At 39.0% G+C, this 23,742-nt stretch overlaps 1 protein-coding gene across 1 annotated transcript; it reads right to left on the bottom strand.

Annotated features, from left to right (window-relative positions):
• Positions 1-10,684: 10,684 nt before the first annotated feature.
• On the bottom strand, positions 10,685-11,422 carry LOC124270106 (neurogenic differentiation factor 1-like). The gene has a single exon (XM_046705125.1). It carries the CDS (start codon positions 11,420-11,422, stop codon positions 10,685-10,687), a length of 738 nt encoding a protein of 245 aa, XP_046561081.1.
• Between the last annotated feature and the right edge of the window lie 12,320 nt (positions 11,423-23,742).

The following is a 23,742-nucleotide window of genomic DNA, read 5'->3' as shown; positions in this document are numbered from 1 at the left end:
TTATTCGCCTCTTACGACAAGCATGGGTTACTGAAGGTTCATTCTAACCCGGACCTTCGCGGGTATTCAGATATGTGTGTCCAGAATGATTAATATAGGTTTCATGTGATTTGCGTAGATCATTAATCATATATACAATTATCATAATTGTGACTCATTAGAAAGAATCATATTTCTGGCTCATCTGAAAGGAAATACACGCCATGTTCATCATAATGCACCAGCTGTTGCGGGTGAGTGAGTGATTTAAGTTTTACGCCGCTATTGGCAACATTCCAGCAATATCACAACGGGGGGACACCAGAAATGGGCATCACAGACTGTACCCATGTGGGGAATCGAACCCACTAGGCTACCCCACCGCCCCCATAAATATATGATCATGACATAGACAGAGTTTAGGAGATACTTCGTGCAGATATTTAGCAAGATTTTGTCGTATGTACAGCCATTCGTCATCTTTTTCGTAGACCATGAGCGTCAACAATGAAGATGCGCTGGAATTTCAACATTCCCGTTATGTATTTCTAATACTGGTTTGTTCTTTGTTTGTTTCCTCTTTATTATACGCAGTCAATCAAACAATGGACACATCTTATGAAGAATATAAACGAAAATGAACATTTAATATATATATATATTCTGTTGTATTGGGTAAACGATCAGATATATATATATATGATATATGATTCACCAGGAAGTAGGGTATACCGAACGTGTTTACAAAATCAGTAGTGTCTTCCCTGATAGAAAGAGTGGTTTTGCATTGTCAGCAATATTCCAGCGATGTTATAGAGTGCACCAATTATGGCGGACATACTAAGCACACATTGTGGAACTGAACATGTTGGTTCAACGAGCCAGTCCATCAACCCATAGCTATACTCTGGCTTGAAGATGGGGTTGCACCTTGGTAGGAAATGTGTATTGTCTTCAGTGACACCTGTAAGATGAGAAAAGGATACTTTGGGATTGCTTCATTATGAAACACGTTGTATTGTATCCAGCATGTTTCTATAGATGCTTAATGGGCATTTAGAAGTTGGAAGGTAACATAACAACGAATGGTATAGATTTACAACGTCTTTATTTACAACACAACGTTTCTGGGCTACTTCTTGCCCCTTCATCAGGTGAATGACAAAATATGATTTACAAGCAAAATATATAGTGCGTACAGGAGGCCGGTGAGATGGAATGAAAGATCGAGGTGTATAGAGATCGAGTGGATTAAGTGATATGTTTTGATTGCGATGTACAGATTTCAAAGAGATTAAGTGGCATAACAACGTATGGTAAGGATTTACAACTTCTTTCATATTTACAACACGACGTTTCTTGCCCCTTCATCAAGCGAATGACAGAATATGGTACGAGCAAAGTATATAGTGTGTGCAGGAAGCCAGTGAGACAGTATTACCGATTGAGATGTACAGAGATAAAGTGATGTGTTTTGACTGAGATTTACAGAGTTCAAAGAGATATGTTTTTGCAATGGATGTACAGTATATTCATACCATGAAAAGGATTGGATATACCTCTTAGGACTGATTGGAAGCCACTTATGAAAACAGTGATAGAAAAACACATATATGAAAACACATATCACAGGATGTACAGTGATTAAGGGGAACATGGGAAAACAGGTACATGGAAAGCTTGTTATTCTATGCACCACGCATTTGGTAGGAAAACACCCTGATCCCTGTTTATTTCAGGTTTGGCGCGGTGGATCCAGATGGCCTCCATCAATTTCCTCTTCCGCCAATTGCTGATGTTGATGGCCAAAATGTCAGTGTCATCCCAATTGATGGTATGGCTGAGATTTCTGATCACATGTTCTGATAACCACCATCAAGAACACCTTAGAACATGGATATCAACCTCCTACTAAGCCTGACCCATCCCCTATCTGCATAAATATTCCCTATGTTGGATCCATCAGTCGTCACATCAGTAGACTTCTAAAGAAAACTGCCAGCATTGACACTACCTTCCCATCTGGCAAAACCCTAAAATCTATTATTAAAAGCCCGTGGTAAAGGAAGCTGTGGAACTAGCCCTAACCCAAGAGGATGTGTGTACAAATTGAAATGTACATGTGGCAGCACCTACATATAGGTGAAACAGGCAGGCGTGTATGTACTCCTATGAAAGAGCACAAAGCATCGGTGAAAAACTCGGACATGACATCAGCCTTATCAGAATCCAATCAATGTATGACTCAGTCCTATGTATGTTTCAGTACGAAATCTGTCTCAGATCGATGTCGTGAATAATCAACGAGATTTAGAGGAAATAGTACAGTACTTACATGAAAATAAGCCATGAATTTCTAGAGCTGATTGTAATGTTAAAAGGTCCTCATGAAAATGCATTTCATAATCTAAACCTATTACGAGCCAGGGCCCCGTTTCACAAATCTCTCGTTAGCCTAAGATCTCGTAACCTTTCACGTAGCATTCGTACCTCTTATACTGTAACTTTGGCATACGATAATCGTAGCGCTGCGAGAGCTTTTTGAAACGGAGCCCATATGTGTATCCATATTTATGATCAACATGTTTTTCAGAGGTTAACTGATATCTTTTACTCGTAACTTACAACGAACTCAAAGTGCCCACTAATTTTAGTGACCCGTGAAGAGCCGGGGTAGAATAGGTCTTCAGCAACCCATGCTTGCCACAAAAGGCGACTATGCTTGTCGTAAGAGGCGACTAACGGGATACTATTTAATATCCTGTCATACAGGTGACTCACACTGCAGCATGTAAACAGACAGCAAAACTACTTTCAACATGAATCAAACACGAAGTTGGGTGTGTGTATCAATGATAGATTTATTGTGATAATAAAAGATATAATTATATTAAATATTCGACATCTAATTAAAACGAGTAAAAAGTGTATGACTACATTCAGGAACCATTCAGAATTCACTCGTTATGGGCACCAACTGAATTGGATCAGTTTCAGAAGACAGCTTTATTGACCGAAATTACATGTTACTGGTTGCGCTTTATCTTGTCCTCGAGAGCACTTTCACTTGCACCAACCAGTGTGTCCACCTGAAAGACATAACATATGCATGTATAAAACGCCAGAGCTGACTACATTCGTTGCCACACCTAATATAAATAACATCACTAGCAGGCCATGCAGATGCGCATCACACTACCATATGATAAATAATTATTCCAAACACGTGTTAATACGTACGGACTGGCATTACAGATGAATGCCTATAAATACATAAATACATGCCACGAATAGAATAAAATGTATGGTGTTATTAATTTATGTCAGTGGATACATTGTCTGAGGATGCCAAAATAGAAGCGCTTGTAATGTTGATGCTCATGTGTTCGTAACGCTGAGTGTGGGTGTTTGTGTAGTGGTTGGGGGTGCGATCAGTATTTTTTGTCTTCTGTTTTAAGAGCACAATAGGTTTTTTTTCAAACACAAACAGGTTCTGTTTGTAATAATTATCTATAGCAAACTTTGGATACTATAGTCTTCTATACGAGATGGTCATCTCACACGTCATCAGAGCTACATGAAGAGGTGACTAACGGGATCGGGTGGTCAGGCTCGCTGACTTGGTTGACACATGTCATCGGTTCCCAGTTGCGCAGATCGATGCTCATGCTGTTGATCACTGGATTGTCTGATCCAGACTCGATTATTTACAGACCGCGGCCATATAACTGGAATATTGTTGAGTGCGGCGTAAAAACTAAACTCACTCACTCACTTACTAATTTTAGTTTGTTCTATCCGTTATAGGCTTCTAAAGTAACACATGACAGTTCAAATAAGTATACTGTATATGTACAGTCTTTGACGCTTGCTTGTTGCTTTAACAAAAGAAAATGATACAATATATACTGCATACATTACCTTTAATTGGAATGATTTCACAGATTATTATTAGTGGCTGATCGCAAAAAGAATTTAGGATCTCATTCTCATTCAATGTTCTGTATATATCTTTTGACTAATGCTTTATTTCATTGTATATTTATCGTATGTGTATACCTTGTAATTTTATGCGTGACACGTAGATATATAAATAATTCATTCATTCATTCAGCAGGTCCAGAGATTTGCTTAATAAAAGTGGTCGGTTAAGAACTTGACTAGAGTTACAACTTATATATGATTTGAATATAAACAATTATTTTAATAATACCAAAACAGCTGTTTAAAGGGCAATAGGGAGCAATATCTTTTATAAATATAGTAACCATCGTACCTTCCGACATAATTCGCTCGTTATGGGCACCAACTGAATTGGATCAATTTCAGAAGAGCGTTTTATGAACTGAAATTACACGTGACTGGTTACTCTTCATTTTGTCCTCGAGACCACCTTGGGTTCCGCCACTCATTGAGTCCACCTGAAAGAGATAAAGACAGAACATATGTATGCATAAAACGCCAGAGCTCACTACATCTCCTGCCAGAACCATATTGTCACATTCTAACATCATTAGCAGGAACATGTGGATGCGCATCACACTACCATAATAATTTCAAACACGTGTTAATACTTACGGAATGATATATTGATGAATGCTTTATAAACACAAGTCATGTGATGATATAACATAACAATATGTATAGTGTTATCAATTCATTTCAGTGGATACATTGTCTTAGGATATTAAAATGGAAACACATTTCAATGTTGATGTACATGTGTGAGTAACGCTCCATGAGATGGGGTTCAAGTACAAAGCCCGTGGTGATGACAGAGCTGTCTTCAGGGAGAAGCACTCTATTGTGTCCATGAGATCCTCGGTGTCTTCCCGGAAAGACAACATTTGGTATTACAGTAAAAATCCTTAGTTTGATGTTTCGCCGAGGTAGATCCTCTTACTTGAGAACTGCGGCAGAATACCGTGCCCTTGGCTTCCAGATAGTTTACTTGGATGAAATTTGGGTCAGAAAGAACCATTCTACGGATTATATGTGGTTACCCACAGACCGACAGAGAGCCCCCGGGTTACCATCTGGGAAGGGCAACCGAATGATTGTACTTCATGCAGGAAGCCGGGACACAGGTTTGATCGACGGTTGCGAGTTGGTCTTTGAGACAAAGAAATCAAGAGGAGGGAGATTACCATCAGGAGATGAACGGAGATGTCTTCATTGATTGGATGGAACATCAGCTTTTGCCCAATCTTTATCAGCCCACTGTCATGGTGATGGACAATGGCAGCTGCCATAATGTGCGGGAACCATGTAGCATCACACCGACAATGGGTAGCCTGAAGAAGACGATGCAGGATTTCCTCACATCGTGTGGTGTTCACTACAGTTCGGCAGGTACAAACATACAGTTGATGGAGAAGATCCGCATGAACAGGAAGCCCATTCAGTACAGGGCCGATGTGCTGGTTGCTCAACACGGTCACGTTGTGTTACGTTCACCTGTGAGACATTGTGAACTGGAAGTTCATTCAGTACAGGGCCGATGTGCTGGCTGCTCAACACGGTCACGTTGTGTTACGTTCACCTGTGAGACATTGTGAACTAAACCCAATCGAACGTATCTGGGCAAACTGTAAAGGGTTCGTTGCGAGGAACAATACTACATTCAAGCTCTCGCAAGTGAAGGAGTTGATTCATGCTTCGTTTGGCAGGATAGCCCCTGAAGTGTGGCAGAAGGCAGAGGACCACGTCTTTGACTTTCAACGCTAATACCGTCAACGTGACGGAGTGGACATCAGTGTTGTAACACCTGTTGTGATTCCCAGTGCATTAGGACACGGATTCAGACTCGTCAGATTCGGATTAAGTGTTCTACTGGTCTTCATTCCAATATCTGTTATAGTTGAATAAAATTTGTACTTGCATGGAGTTTAAGTGTCGTTCACACAGTTGGTTTTATACACATCGGGACATCATAAATCTTCTCTAATTAATTGATTATTTAAATACACTGACTGAGCGTGTGCTCAGGTGTCCATTTCACCTGTCGATACCGTGCATGCTGATGACATAACACAGGCAGTTAATGTTTATATCAAATAACGTTCCACTAACCCTTGTTTTTGATATTTTCATATGTAAAAACACATTTTAGGGCATGTCTCAAAATTTGTTCCCTCGGTCTACATTAGGTAGATGTTTCTTCTTTGTTATTTAAATAATTATAATATCTCTGAATTTTGAATAAAAGTCAAAAACCATTTTTCTAGCATTTCCGACAGTACTTTAGGTGTTGGGAGGCACCTCTTGTACAGGATTAAGAATGAACCTCACTACATCAAAAGTTATCTCGCCTGGTGTAGCATACGGCTTCCTTTGTTGACCTAGCAGATTTGACAGCAGAAGAAGAAAAAGAGCTGGTTCTGGATGATTTTGTAAGGGGTGTGACTAATACAAAAGACTGTCTATAGTATACAGAACTTTGACGAATATTCAGTCAGTAGTTGGGATTGAGAATAAGACAGGAGCAGTGAGGCCAAGGAAGTTCAGTACTATGGATCGCCGGTGACTTGGTCAGATTGTGAGTAGGGGAAAATTGAAAAGCGTTGTGAATATCAGAATGAGATGATTAATAGAGGAAGTCCTCAGGTATGTAATGAAAGAAGACAAAATTACAAAGACTTAATTTGGTGAAAAGGCGCGGAATTCCCTCACCATTGATGAACAATGCACTAAAAGAAAGAAGCTTACTTTAACACGTTGATTGCCACCACGAGTATACTCGTAGTATCAATTGTGTTCGAATTTGCCACTACGAGTTATCACGCAGCTACATCAGTGGTATTTTAAAACAAGTTTCACATGTTGGCAAAATAGGCACAACCGCCAGGAGACAATTGCTTCTTGTGCCTCAAGAAATGTGGAGTCTTCTGACCGACAAGCAGCGGGTACATATTCTTTATCCACTGATGTTTCCTCAGAAACGGAGCAGAACAGAGAACAACGCGCCAAGAACCGACAGTTAAAGAAAGAAAATGTTTTTCATGGATTGCGTTGTCTTAAACTGACATTGTACCAGAACTGTTGATCCATTTCCAGGATTGTCAACACAGGATGTTTTGAAACCATTACCATATTTGTCACTAATGACTCTATTGATAAACGGTCTAAAGAGAGGGTATTACAGCTGTTTTCATCTGACACAGCAAATGTTTGTCTTTCCGTTTCATCACAAATGGTAAATATATTTTATGTCTTAAGTCACTAATGCGTCCGTTGCTGACATGTCATCGTATCCCAATTGCGTAGATTGATGCTCATGCTGTTGATCACTGGATTGTCTGGTCTAAACTCGATTTTTTTACGGACCGCCGCCATATGACTGGAATATTGCTGAATGTTGCGTTTAACAACAAACAAACAACAATCCCTTCCTGGCTCACTAATTACATGGCGTCGTAAAAGAGCTGGAACACTGTTGACTTTCAGATATAAATATCATTTCAGAGAATTCCTCTCCATAACACACTAATATTAAAAACGCGTTCACGTAGTGGAGGTAAGGATTGTACAACATATTGTCTTGATTTTACATATTGGGGTTGTTCAGACCCGGGTTCGATTCCCCACATGGGCACAATGTGTGAAGCCCATTTCTGGTATACCCCGCCGTGATGTTGCTGCAATATTGCTAAAAGCGGCGTAAAACCATACTCACTCACTCACTCACTCATTGTTAGAGTTCCGTCCCTGTCGGTTTTCGTACCAATTGTTCACAAAACCTTTCTAAAACATATGTTATAAAACATTGTAACGTTCAGTTCAACTGCGTGAGATAACAAATTATCTCTATTCACAGCAGTATAATATGCAACTATCAATAAACTCAGTATCTGCTCAATAAGAGAGGTGATTTATAACGCTACTTTGATAGTTCTATCACAGGTTGTAAGCTTGGTGATAAATATCAAGGTAAAGGTTAAGCATTACAAGATTGCATTCTGAGATCTGGTAATATTTCCCACTTAACACTCGTCCCGTGAAGACGTAACTAACGGGATCGGGTGGTCAGGCTCGGTGACATGGTTGACACATGTTATCGTATCCCAATTGCGTAGATCAATGCTCATGCTTTGATCACTGGATTGTCCTTTGATCACTGGATTGTCTGGTCGCCATTTGTTTGGAATATAGCCGAGTGCGGCGTTAAACAACAGACAAACACTTAACACTATGAGTTAAGTTCAGTACCACAATGTAAATGAACCACTTCCCACGCGTTGAGCAACTTAAACACAACGAAAATATGGCTTAATCATTTTTAAAAGGACCGTTCATATTAATGGCTTGGGGGGTGGTGGGGGGGTTGATTATGACTTTTTTAAGGAGAAGCACGTACACACACACACACACACACACCTGAAATTTATGTACAAAGTAAGTGACACCCACCCACACCCCATGCATGCCATGTACAAAATCAATGACACCTCCCTTAGTACATATGTGCATAATAGATGATTCCCCCTACCTCCCAGAACAAAATGGGTGACACCCCACCCCACCCTCCCACAAAATCATCACCCCACACCCACCAAACCACCTAGTCATAAATTATGAACGGTTCCTAAGCTTTCATGTTTCACTATAAACCTTAAACAATGACCATGTCAATAACGCCACTGGGCCCATTTTGTGAAGAAAAATTACAAAACAGTTTTTGTCTATATTTTTATTTTGTTGTATTGTGTAAACAACCAGATATATACATATGATATATGATTCACCGGGGAAAATGGTACACCGTACATGTTTACAAAATTGGTAGTGTCTTCCCATAGAGTGGTTTTGCATTGTCAGCAATATTCCAGCCATATGACAAGTCAGCGAGTCTGACCAACCGATACCGTTAGTCGCCTCTTACGACAAGCATGGGTTGCTGAAGACCAGTTCTGATGATCTTCACGGGTCCATATTACGGTAGGCCATACCAACGATTGCACCCATCGGGGAACTGAACGGGTTAGTCCGCCCGTTAACCACTAGAGATAATATGCCTTGAAGATGGGGTTGCACCTTGGTAGGAAACTTGTATTGTCTTCAGTGGCACCTGTAAAATGAGAACAGAATACGCTTTATGATTGGTTCATTATGAAACAAGTCGTACTGTAACCTACATGTTTGTATAAGGTGTGTCCTTCGTTACTAAAATTGCCATTCATAAAGCGTTTACAGTTATCTGTCAGAAAACCCGCTGACAGCCTTTACTCATTATAGTAAGAACTAGGAATAATTGGCTTGGGAAACATTAAACGACAAATTACTGTTAGTGTGCCTGTATGGAAATGGAAATATATGCGACATATAACCAAAACATGTTGATGCTGAATCTTCCTCAGTTGCAGTGAAATTAGACACAAGAGACCGTTAATTATTTATACACTAGACGCCAAAAGAAATGTTACCCTTCTACATTCATGAATTACCTAAAAACTATCAAAGATATCTTAGAAGGTATTAGTTTAAAAGAAAGCTGAAAAACACAGCTTTATGTAAATCACGAAAATAAATCTAAAATGCATTCATATTTAGGTGAAATGCATCTTTTTCAGAAGAGTTAAATTGTCCTATTTTCTTCCATGCCGAAATAAACCAATAACAGTGATTTAGATGTCCAAAAGAAAGGTTTAAATGAAATTCTGCTTTGAGACAAAGATAAACCATTTAAATTCACCATTTTTCAACTATTAAAACAAGAAACAACTGTTGTGGAGTGTGTAAAATTGTAAAATAATCATTCCTGTGATTTCAGACTTTTAAAACATTTTCTGTGATTTGCATTAGTGAAAACAAGTAAAACGTGTCTTTGATATTGTGAAAACATGTTTTGGAATATCTAAAATTATCTTTGTTCTCATTTTTGCTGGCAAAGTAACATTTTTCCATTTTTTGTTTAAACATAGAGATACCAATCGCCAACACCAGCAATATTCAAGCAGATTTGCGTCCATTTCACATGTAGACTGGTTCTACAGGGTATAAAGAGAGCCTAGAATACATCAAATGATGCGCAAGTACGAGAAATATGCCACTATTAACAGTTGAAGAGAGAGAAAGAGCCATTGGGATGTTGCAGATGGGAGCGACATACAATGCTGTTGCCAACGCTGTCGAATTCCACCGTATCAGGGTTATAAGACTTATTCAGGGCTTCAGACAAACTGGGGTCACCGTAGATAGACCAAGAAGTGGACAGCCACGCATCACAACACCAGCTGAAGATAGGTACCTCCGCCATTGAGGAAGGAGGGTAACGTTTCTTTTTGGCGTTTAGTGTAGCTATGTGGAGCGAGGGAAGAAGGAAAGGGGGTCGCCCATTTTTTTCTGGGAAGGTGGGGGTCATCAATTTTGTACGCATGTCCTAGGGTGGGGGTGTCATTGATTTTGTACTATCATACAAAATTATGAACGCTCCTTTAGAAGTTTTAGATACACCTTAAATATATCCTTAACGCTGGTTTTGTTTGTTTGTTTGTTTGTTATTCAACGCCGCACTCAGCAATATTTCAGCTATTGAACGATGGTCTGTAAATAATCGAGTCTGGACCAGACAATCCAGGGATCAACAGCTTGGCATCGATCTACGCAATAGGGAACCGATGACATGTGTCATCCAAGTCAGCGAGCCTGACCACCCGATCCCGTTAGTCTTTATACCGGTAATAACTAACCAGTTGTCAATATACACTCACCTCTTTACCGAAGGGGCTGGATAACCGGTTCCACCATGCCTGTGGTTGCGAGAGGGTGGACTCCCGGGGGGTAGAACTGTGGGGGGATACATGGGAAGATACTGTAGAGGAAGTTGTGAGAACGCCGGATGTTGCTGTAGTGGCGAGGACGTCGTGTGGCTGCTGTAGTTGAAGTGAGGACTGGAGCCAAACTGATGATGTCCATAGAACGGGTACCTGTAGTCCGGCGTTGTGTGGGTCAGCGGATCCTGCTGCTGGGGGAAGGAAATATCCTTCTCAGGTGTGTAGATCTCCCCACCATCCCCCTGTCTGGTGACGTCATTCAGACTCGGGAGTCTGGGGTCGAATCCCGGCTGTGGTGGCATTGACTCGCGGATGATCGAATCCTGTTTCAAAAGGTCCCCTAAACTTCTGATGTAACTTGCAGCCAGTCTGAGGGTTCTGATTTTGGAGGTTCTACGGTTTCCAACCTTGAACTGATCCGGAAGACATGCTCTGAGTCTGTCCAGAGCACTGTTGAGATTGAGCATGCGCTGTCGTTCTTGGAAGTTCGCTGTCACTCGTTTCTTCTCGGCATCGTCCGGACACATGTCCTTCCGTTTCCGACCTCTTCTCCGGGGCAGATCTTCCAATGCAGAAGAGTCAGATAAATAGCCCGTGTCGTTCTCTTCATCTAATGTCTCTTGCGATGTGCAGCCCAGATTTTCAATCTGAAGTTTTGCCTTTTCTTCCATTTTGTCCAAACCTGTTCCATATACTGAGTTACTTTCATCAACATCGAGATTGTCAGTATCGCTTTTTGTGTTAAATGAAGTCGAGTTCATGATTTTATAATACAGGTGATCAAGTCTTGTAAAATTTTCAGAATGAAAATGTTTTTCATTTCAGGTTATTATAGTGGGCTAGGGTCACCCAACTGACCAATCAGTGCCCATCTGAGGGAGTCGGGGACGGTGTCTATTAACAGTGAGGTGCTAACTACGGCAGCATGTCCTGATGGTGCCAATGATGGTGTTGAGTTACAGAGGGAGTCAGTTTATCGCAGTTATTGGGGCAATGTATCAACAGAAGCAACATTTATATCACCGACATGTAGTGACCTAACTTTTGCTTGTCTTTGAATATATTTTTTTAATAGAAGCATCTATATACTGGATTTATCATTTTATATTTAGAATTCATTTTAGTTCATCGCAGCACTTTCAATATTATTGGTCATTTTAGTCATAATCTTCGAAATTATTGGCGCAATGTATCAACAGAAGCAACATATTATCGACATGTAGTGACTTTTAGTATATTTCGTAATACAAACGATGTCCAATATCCCTTTCTGTAATTTCGAATGTATTTCAGTTAAAGTTAGAATTGGACTTTTAATATTTAGTTAATGTCAGTCTTGTAATAACCTTCGTGATGTAATAATCAAAAGGTGACTTGGCAACTTCTTTGAAAGGCATTTAGAAATTGGTGTGATGAACATTTAGAAATTGGTGTGATGAACATTGAGGAGAGTTCCATCGATATACCACTTCTTTCTTATTAGTATGAGCGACGTTTTGGTGTAGCTACTAAGACCGTTATCAAGCAAGTTCATATTGATAAGCAAGAAGTTGTATATCCACAGAACTCTCCCCGTTGCCCGTGAATTGACAACACCAGCAACATTTACATCACCGAGACATAGTGACCTAACTTTTCATATATTTTTAGATAAAACGATGTAACATACTTGATTAATATTCTTTTCTTTGATTTAGAATGTATTTTATTTAATGTCAGAATTGGACTTACAATATTTTTTGTCATTTTTGTAATATTCTTCGTAATATGATAATCCCAAAATGACCTGTTTTGAACTTATTTGATAATAAATAAACATCATTAAAAGTGTATTTTCCTTTTTTCAGCAGTTGAAGCACATGGGACCAATCACTTAACCCTGATGAGGCTCCAGCTCCTGTTTTTATGACCCCATGAAGGGAACAAAGTACAGTGTCGCACTGGTCCTTTGATCCTAGACGGACATTACGTAATTAAGTAAACTGTCGTAAGTGATTTTTCAAATTAATTATTATTACCTTTATTGACTTGAGTTTTTCACATATGTTGTTAATCGAGAAATAATTATTACATTGCGCAAAAGACTTAACATTCATGGCAAATACAAACATATGTGTGACTGGAGATGAGTTTTATGTTCCAGTACAATGTCGATGTCGGAAATACGATGAATGTGTGAAAGTGGTGATAGTTTATTTAAGTCTACATGTATAAGCTACTATATCATCAGTAAGTTATAGGAATTAGCCGCGTCGCCATATGCATCAGTAACAAGGAGAGAACAAAGGCGAAAACAGTATATCTTTATACCTGTTTGTTTATTTTCTGTTTCTCAGCAATATTCCAGCTACATGATTGCACTCTGAAAGTATTCACATCTTAACCAGACAATCCAGTGATTGACATGAGCAACAATCTAGAACTGGAGTAACAAAGTGAGCGGCCTGATCACCCAATTCCGTGAGGTGAGGTGAAATTGGGTTTACCGTCGTGATTGAGAATATTTCGCTCATATGACGACGTGCATGCGTGTGTATGTGTATGTGCGGCTGCTTGTACTAGCCCAGACTGAAGCTGGTTTTATAGTGCTAGCCCACTGAGATACCATGCAGCAGTGAAGCATGAATACCCCACTCAGACACATTATACTGACTCCGAGCCGACCAGTACTTGTTGTACCCATTAATGCCGAGCGCCAGACAGGGACCAACAAGTACCATATTTTAAGGACTGGTCGGCTCGGAGTCAGTATAATGTGTCTGAGTGGGGTATTCATGCTTCACTGCGGCATGGTATCTCAGTGGGCTAGCACTATAAAACCAGCTTAAGTCTGGGCTAGTACAAGCAGTCGCACATACACATACACACGCATGCACGTCGTCATATGAGCGAAATATTCTCAAGCACGACGTAAAACCCAATTTCACCTCACCTCACCATTGTACGTGTGTCAAAATAATTTGATGGCAAATAATAAGAATCATTGATGTCTGCAAACCTGTGTTCCATATAACACGTTAACGCCAGAAAGCCCCGAAACACTGCCGAAACCGATTCATTAGACATTCAAGGCAAATTAGTGATGATAATTATATGAATGGATCGCTAAAAAGAGATAATCTCACTTATAATCTATTTGTATCATTATATAAGCAGATATGTTATGCATATCTATTTATTTGCATTGAATTAAGTAGTGTTTTCAAATAGGTGTGTTTAAAGCTCACCAATTTGGTAGAAGAGCAAACAAATATAAGTTTCACCAATTTTCTCAAGTCTAGATGTAATTTCTTCTTTGACTGCTTAAAACATTCTTTTTCACCGATTTTCTCAAGACTAACACAATGCAACGTATATATAGATATCGTTTTCCTTTTATTATGGTCTTACTGTGAATGTTATTGATTGGAAGGAATTGTTTCATCTACGTCACTAGAATGACCAAACTTTAGTATTTTTAATTGCTCTTTGTTTTGTTTCGCTGTAAAGTTTGTTTAGTTTTAGTTTTAGTTTTAGTTTTAGTTTAGTTTGTGTTTGTTTGTTTTGTTGTTTACTTTTTTCTTTGTTTGGTGAGTGGGGAGTACATGTACTTCAAAGTATTGTAAGACGGGGTTGTTGGGTTTTTTGGGTTTTTTTGGGGATTTAAGATATTTGATTTCTTGAAATGTGCGCGTAGCTCCAGCACGGGCCAAGTACCCCCTATAATATAACCCCGATATTCCGAGCATCAGCACATGAGGCTGTAGTTAGCACCTCGGTAATAATGGCCATTAACGCCTATCTGTCGCCACTGACATAAACATTAACACAGTGCGTGTTTGTGCGAGCGGAAGCAGTATCCACAGTGAAGACGTGTTAAGATAAATTCAAATTTCAACGGAAAAGCAATTTACGTAATTCTTTCAATGAACAAAGTAAATAAGACAAAGTACTTCATGTATAACAATTAAATAAACATATTAGTCATTTTGTTTACATTTTTAGATTATAATTATATTTCACTTTCACGCTTACATAATTTGTTTTGTGTGTTTTAATAAAGAATTGTTTACAAACACACGGACAGTGTATACAATTTACAGTATTCGTTGTGAGCAGTATATAAAATGTATTTGTTGAAATCATTGAAATCTCCTGACTTGGCCTGAGTATGAAACAGCAGGAAGTATATGTTAAACGGTGCTACTTGACAACACTGTTATTTACATAGAGTAATCATAGTCTGGCTCTAGTTTAGTCTTATATGCATTTTCTTCACATACAAAGAATACACACATTTGTAAACGGGACCAAAGGTCATGTTATTTCTTGGTACGTTTTATTAAAAAGCCATGTTATGTCTGGGTACGTTTATGAAAAAGCCAATTCTATGTACAGATGGTCACATGACCTCACGAACGTGCGAGTCCCCGGGGAGGCCCCAACCAGCTGGGTGTGTCACTGTGTCACGGGACACGTGTGTACATGTTGAAAATAAATACATACATCACTGTATTGGCCTAATAAATAATAAACAGCACACTCAAGAAGCAGTGATGACACCGGGTGTTCGCGAAACTAGACCATGTCCTACCCTACTGGGGTATATATAATACTTCTGACGATTAATCATAATTATACTCTCTCTATCCTTGCAGGCTATGTGCCCAACCCCCCGATCATGTGTGAGTTTTATTTAAACAATTCATGTTACAAGTTGCACTGTATAGTGAACTGATCGGTTCACTGAGACACATTATTCTTTCGCCATTTTATAAAGTTTATCTTCAATTGTAACATATATATCAGCAATATCACGATGGGGGACACCAGAAATAGGCTTCACACATTGTACCCATGTGGGGAATCAAACCGGGGTCTTCGGCGTGACGAGCGAACGTTTTAACCACTAGGCTACCCCACCGCCCCTGGTATCATATAAGAATGACATATGACTATGTAATAAAGAGACTACAGATGGCTGGACATGATAAAGATCATGTCTGTTCCTGTATCGTACAAATGATTTTCGGTTAACCTCTTTTCTTCAATATCTTAGATATTTAGATAAAGTTATAAATATATATAACAGTGCATGTTTAACTCATTCACTCCCGATATGTCCCTGATTGCATCATACTCAGCGCTAAAATGTGATATCCCATGTGCCCGATAAAATTGTCATATGTATAAGCATTGTGTCAATGTGTACGTGTGAAATAATATCAGCATTATATATTAAAAAACATTCAATCCAATATTTTGTATGATTAGCACTTCATTGTTTTTTGTTGTTGTTTTTAAAATACGTATAATGTGGTGTGTTAACAGTTTTGTCGTATTTGTACTCGCCGACAACACTGAAGGAAATAACCATCATTCATTCAGTCATATATTAATTCCGCCCAAGACCAAGGTAAGTCAGTTCTGGGGTAATTATCACACATTTAACACTATGCCCAATAAGGAATTATTTTTTAGTGTGTATATTGCGTAATATCAAATTCATCATAAAATAGTTGACATATGATGCCTCACAAAAATTGAAAAATGTGATTACGTAACTATAGTAACATCAAGAAGCTCCAGACTTTCCTTGACACAGATAATCAACTTTTATTATGTACCCACCGCAGTGGAGGGAGTGCGGAGGTAAAACATGAACAGTCGGGGTTTTATTTAATTGTTTAAAATATGATCGGAACTTTGTTTTGATTTTTCATATAGTATAGATATATATATAACCACTGCAATATTCTAACAGTTTGGATTACATACATAATTGTTAATATTTAATGTACATGTTAAAGAATACCCTGCCTTGACCCTTGTTTGGTGTCAAGTGAGTGAGTTAGTTGAGTTTTACGCCGCACTCAGCAATATTCCAGCTATAAATAATCGAGTCTGGACCAGACAATCCAGTGATCAACAACATGAGCATCGATCTGCGCAATTGGGAACCGATGACATGTGTCAACCAAGTCAGCGAGCCTGACCACCCGATCCCGTTAGTCGCCTCTTACGACAAGCATGGGTCACTGAAGATCAATTCTAACCCGGACGTTCATGGGAAGTTTGGTGTAAAGGAAAAATAGCTGTGATAATTATATGTATTGATCACGAAAATATTATAATACCAAGTATCGTGGAAAGGCTAGCACCCGCCATTCACAAAATTTGTCTAAAATGGAAGTATTTTTTGTCAGACACAGTAGAGCAGTGTTAGTGCCTTGCGACGGCGGCCTATAGTCAAACCAGACAATCAAGTGATCGAGGGACCGGGAAATCCAGTTAGATAAATTGGAATTACCACTGATGTGTAGAAGTAGAAATATGATATTATTATTATTATTATATGATATTTTAATAGCGCACATATCCAGGCAACTAGTACATGCTCAAGGCGCTGGTATTTTTTCCCTCGATCATTGGATGTCAGTCTCAACGGCACATCGTGTTATCAATCTCAACTCCCTAGGGATCATACAACTCTTGCAGCCACTAGGCGCACCGAGTTATTGTGGCCTTGTGATATACATTAAATACAAAACATCACCGAAACGACGTTTGGAAATCACAAAAATCTATAATACTATCAATACTTCTGTCGTCAGGTTTTCACGATTGGTCCGAAAATACAAATCTAACGTAAATAAAGTAATACTATATAAGTTTACGAATATGCTATGTTTTGCTTTTTTTTTCAATAGTATAATTTATATGTCTTCCATATTAAAACATTAATAACAGCTCATCTCAAAATACTTTCTGACCAGTGACATTACATTTTTTCAGTCAATCCAGCAAAGATGGTGGCTGTAGTTTACACCTATGTGTAATCACGGCTGGGGGTACGAGATGTCAGTTGTAAATTATCATTTGTTAAATAGAGTGGTCATGCTGATGTGTGGGAACACGTGTAGACTGTGTGTCTGTAAATAACTACAGTGTCGTCAAGTATATATTGTAATATTACAGTAGTACGCCGGAACATGGGGATGCTTCGTTTAATTTAGAACCAAGGAAAGAGAGATTAATGTACCATTTTCAGTATGCCAGATGTTAAATGAACTCATGCAGAATATTTCTGTAACATACAATCACCCTCTGGGGACTCAGGAGAAAGCAGGTCCCGATATCATGTATTTTAGTAAGAGAGGACTACATGTATATGGATCGGGTAGTTAGACTGTGCATCGGATGATTAATAACGTTATCGCACCCCGATATCTGCAGACAGTCATCTTAATATCCACCGGATTTTCTAGTCTAAGCTAGATTATTTACATATTTCGTACGACAACGTTAAACAGCAAACAAAGATTTTGGTCTTCTATAAACAAAATAGTTAAAAATCACAAACCATATATCCCTGTCGGTTCCGGTATCAAAAGAGTGCGACCGTGAACGCAACAACAAACATTACAACTAAACAAACGAGGGTTGTACTTACTGTACACGTAGCGTGTGTGTTTTCCTTTTTCATATTTATGCAGTACTCACAGATTTTAATTTTCAAAAGTAAAACATAAATAAGACTATAGGGAAATGGCATAATATGTGAATAATTGAAAATTCATATCACTACGATTTTACAGAGGTTATCAGAATTTATTCATTATTTCCGAACGAATTCAGGAACAATATTAACTTGTACGTCACTATCAATGTGGACTTAAACACTGAACCGCGTATAACATCGAACACACAACTAGGATTGTCCCATATAAAGAGACAGTTTACTGCCTGCGTTATTGACCCAATAACTACGAAACCCTCTAATATAACGCGGATATTGTCGAGATATCGACATGAGGCGGTATTTAGCACCTCGCTGTGAGTGACCATTAAGTCTCATTCATTGCCATCAGTATAATTCACTCAGTGTGTGCAAAGGGTTATTTATTGGTCGAAAGAACACTGTGCTCTTCGTAGAGAATATTGTCTTTTCACTCCGAATTACTTCTTTGAGAGGCATTTTAGACGTTATAGGAAAATACTGACAAACTTTATGGGTAACAAGTTCTTGTTGCAGTCACGAAATAGAAGACGTTGTTATCCATAAAATTTGTCAATATTGGACTCTGAACTAAGGTAAATGTATGTAGGAACGTAGCTCTATTTGATTTAGAGCCAATTACACTGTTGTCTATTCAGTAAGCTCCCAGACTTTTAAACTTGTCCGACGTTTATCGTTGCAGGATCAATGATACAATTTATTTAATAAAGTGTATGTATGAAGCAGTCAATGTACGCTCAAAGTGCTACATTAGTTACATGTAGCATTGTCATTTACCATATGGAACTGGAACTGGAATTGAAATATCGCTATTTGACGAAATGGTTGTGAACAAAGTCTTGGGTGTTTCTTGAATAACGCCGCTCTCAGATTTAATGTTGGTTCTAAATAACAGACTGGACCAGACAAACCAGTGATCAATATTATGAGCAATGTCACAATTAATCAATCACCGAGCCTCCTCATTTCAGTCACCAAGCTAATGTTGTAAAATCACCAAAAACGTTGTGCAATGTTGTGTTCATAATTAACTCGTATGTTCTAACCTTTTGTTCAAAACGTTAGGTGTATCTCAAAGAACTTTGTTTGATATATTAATATTGACGAGTTATTTCTGTATGTATCATACGCTATGTGACACGCAAAAAATTAAAATAGTATTTATTCTTCTTCAGTGAGTGAGTGAGTTTAGTTTTACGCCGCACTCAGCAATACCTTCAGTGACAACCAGACTGATAAATAAAGAATTTTATGAAGGTAAGCAGTTTCTGATTAGCGTCGGTTTAATATACCACTGACGAAACATGTACAACGACTGAAGAAAGTTTTCAAGATTTGTTAAGATATTACAAATGTGTTTCATTTCATTAAACCAAACGAAAAGTAGAAGCCACAAAACTATTCCAGAATCGTTAACAATGTCAGCTAAAAGTTCAATGTACAGTTCCGGCTGTATCATAAGGTTTTGTAAGTCGAAATAGGTACACGTCGAGAAATAAGTCGTGAGACAATTAACCTTCTAGCGCCTAACAGGCAGCTTGGATTATCCGGGATAATAATAATGCTTAAATGGTAATAATGTTACCTTCTTTCAATCGGTTGAAAGGACAATTTATCGTGCACTGAAAGCGAAATGTTCATCTCTAGTTTTAAAGTAGTGATTATATTTGAATCGTGCCAAAGGTGTTACGTCGTTGTGAATGAACGGGCGTGAGGTCACACTTCATAAACAGGTACGTACTGTCCTACTCCAGATGGTCACGTGATCTCAGGTACAGGTCACTCCCCGGGGGGTTGTCCAACAGATGGGTGTGTCAATATGACAGGGGACGGACGAACGCGTCAAATGTGCTTTTTAATTGACAATTTGTTCAGAGAAAGTTATGGTTCTAAAAAATGAATAGCTCATACACATGCTTACATGCATTCTTAGTGCATTCTTGATTGCTACACAAACACGTTTTCTTTATCTCAGCAATAGATTTATAATGTTCTTTTCTTTAAGGTACTTTTTATCATCAGATCAAGTGGGAGTTTTAGAACTGACTCAAAAAAACTATTGCGTTTATGGACGTATGAATGTCGATAAAATAGTAGTAACACAGTGTGGATTTCAATAATCCTCACCAAAATGCCCTTTTAGATTATGAAGTGCCTTTTTCTTTGAAGTTACCCTGCCCTTTCTGAATCCTAGGGGAAACACTACACACCGGTTCTTACGTTTATAACGAATTAAATGCCAAAAAAACCCACTTTATTAAGTCGAATGAGTGAATCAATAATAATAACAGACTACTCGTTTAATTATTAGCACAAAAAGAACAGTAGACAACAATGCAAGCCGTCCATTCTGTTATGGACCAATCAAGAAATACATCAAGTACATCGGAAGTCCATCAGTAGTTCGGTCTATGCAAACATTAACGCAAAATATTACCTTGTGGCAAATTAATGAAACGGAATAACTTGCACGTTATTTATAATTTATTTATTAATTGTATATGCACGTATTTGTAGGCCATAAAATACTTTTACCTGGATATTCAACCACAGTGATATTCCTTAGGCACAGTAATAAAGTATAAATTAGGCATTCGTATAGCATTACGCAAAACATATATTTTTAACATTCGATTACATTGCAAAACTTTATGAACCACACTAAGTCAAGCTGTATGACCGTCCAGTTAAAAAGAATTTACAATTGTGAAATGGTATGAAATAATAGTTTTTCATTAATACAAGGTGAAGTTGTTTTTCTTTGTGATATCCAACAGGTATGTTGTGAAATAGCTACAAGTCTTTTCACAAACGTTAACAAAGACACACGGACCTTCTCTGTTGTAAATCGGTATATAGTTCCAAATGTACGTCTTGCTGGAGGTAAGGAATCACATCAACCAAGTCCTCACTTTGTTGCCTTGATTGACAGGTGAAATCTAACACCCTGCCATTGTTCCTAATGGTGGTGTCTGCTGAATAGGCGTGCAAGTTCGGCATTCCAAACTGAAATACATGTTAAGAATATGTTGATATGCTGTATTAAAGAGAAAGAGTATAGCTGTTGTAGAGAGTTTCAACAAATAGGTAAAGTAATATAGAAAACAATCGAAGCCCGAGATTCATCAAACTCGATTTCAATTCGGCGTATCGATCCCCGACCGCGTCATACCAAAAGACGTTAAAATATAGTACTTGTTGGTCCCTGCCTGGCGCTCGGCATTAATGGGTACAACAAGGACTGGTCGGCTCGGAGTCAGTATAATGTGTCTGAGTGGGGTATTCATGCTTCACTGCGGCATGGTATCTCAGTGAGCTAGCACTAAAACCAGCTTAAGTCTGGGCTAGTACAAGCAGTCGCACATACACATACATACGCATGCACGTCGTCATATGAGCGAAATATTCCCAAGCACGACGTTAAACCCAATTTCACCTCACCTCACCTCACCTCAATTCGGCGAAACAGGAAATATAGCGAGAAAATTTAAAGAGTGAGTGAGTTCAGTTTTACGCCGCTTTTAGTAATATTCAAGCAATATCACAGCGGGTTATACTTCAACCACTAGGTTACCCCACCGCCCCAGAATGATATGAATGGGTTATTGAAACAAATGCCACGAAGAAAGGTTGCTGAATCTCACTACCAACAGACCCAACACACCACCCAGACCTAGACGGTTATTTCATTCTATGATCCTGGGAACCAGAAACCCAATCGATTACTTCACCTACATAAGCAATTCATGCAACTAATTATGGACTCATGGGTATATGGCCTTTATACTGAATAAATCCTGTCAGTCTGCTTGTCTAATGCTGAAGTGAGTGAGTGAGTGAGTTTAGTTTTACACCGCATCCAGCAATATTCCAGCTATATGGCGGCGGTTTGTAAATAATCGAGTCTGGACCAGACAATCCAGTGATCAACAGCATGAGCATCGATCTACACAATTGGGAACCGATGACATGTGTCAACCAAGTCAGCGAGCCAGACCACCCGATCCCGTTAGTCGCCACTTACGACAAGCATAGTCGCCTTTTGTGGCAAGCATGGGTTGCTGAAGACCTATTCTACCCCGGACCTCACGGGTTCTAATGCTGAACATTTTCCCTGTTGCATTTTCTCATGTAAGTCCGAAAAATGTATCGCTTTCTGGCAATGACACAGACTATTGTGGGGAAATATTCCTTTGCTACTCTGACAATGTTGTACTTATACGTTACTATTTCTATTTTTAGGCATCCCTCACAATATCCAAAGGTTGGTCAACTAAATTCTTGCATCGTACTAAATATTTGTGGATTCTATGACCGCATGGGTGCGTTCTCGTGCCACAGGGGACGGTGGGGTTAGCCTAGTTCGCCCGTGACGCCGTAGGCCCGGGTTCGAGTCCCCACATCGGTACAATGTGTGAAGCCCATTTCTGGTGTCCCCCGCCGTGATATTGCTGGAATATTTCTAAAAGCGGCGTAAAACCATACTCATACCATAAAGTATAATGTTTATTTCGTGTACAGAATACTAAACTCGCTTCCGTGTAGACCCGTGAAGATCCGGGGTAGAATAGGTCTTCAGCAACCCATGTGCTTGTCATAAAAAGGCGACTATCTTGTCGTAAGAGGCGACTAACGGGATCGGGTGGTCAGTTTCGCTGACTTGGTTGACACATGTCATCGGTTCCCAATTGTGCAGATCGATGCTCATGCTGTTGATCACTGGATTGTCTGGTCCAGATTCGATTATTTACAGACCGCCGCCATATAGCTGGAATATTGCTGAGTGCGGCGTAAAACTAAACTCACTCACTCACTCACTCGCTTCCGTGTAATACCATTTTTATTAAACTAGATAATGATTTGGTATCAAACGAGAGAAAGCGACTTTTATACTAAATCTTTCACGAGTTTAAATAAAAATAGTATTTCACGGAAGCGAGTTCAGTATCATGGGCCTAGATTTTCGAAGCTCTCTTAGCGCTAAGATGGTCGTAAGTGCCATACATTAACATTAACTTACGACTATCTTAGGTCTAAGAGAGCTTCGAAAATCTAGGCCCTGGTTATTACTCTCTCAGCTTTCTGCGTGTCAAGCAGGGTCTAATACCATTGTGACAGAGGTATTAGCATTGTGACGTCATAACTGTAACCATTATGACGTCATACTATTACACTGCTGTATCTTCCACGGGCGAGTAATAAATTGCTACATATAGCCACTCTCCCACCCAGAGTTCCATGCGGCAAGCCAGCAAAGTACCTCTGCCACAGGCCAGAAAAATGTGACGATTCGTCACATCTTGCAATATCCATTCAATATAATATACAGATTTCTTTTACTCCTTTATTTTTGACGAGTCTACACATCAAACTAAACATCTTTAATAGAATGGTTTAGTTTCACTGAGAAAATATCCAAAAACATGTAACACTATTTCGATTTGCGTAGCGATTCTTTGTTTACATAGGTTGTACGGCTCCACGTGCTGTCAT

This window comes from Haliotis rubra, unplaced genomic scaffold (assembly GCF_003918875.1).
Source record: "Haliotis rubra isolate DU_JTF1 unplaced genomic scaffold, ASM391887v1 Scf15, whole genome shotgun sequence".
Taxonomy (NCBI): domain Eukaryota; kingdom Metazoa; phylum Mollusca; class Gastropoda; order Lepetellida; family Haliotidae; genus Haliotis; species Haliotis rubra.
Note: the sequence above shows the minus strand (reverse complement) of the source record. Positions and strands in the feature narration are given on the sequence as shown.

What these genes read in the sequence shown, in the direction of transcription:
- LOC124270106 (XM_046705125.1), bottom strand. Translation starts at nt 11,422, where the DNA reads ATGGAAGAAAAGGCAAAACTTCAGATTGAAAATCTGGGCTGCACATCG.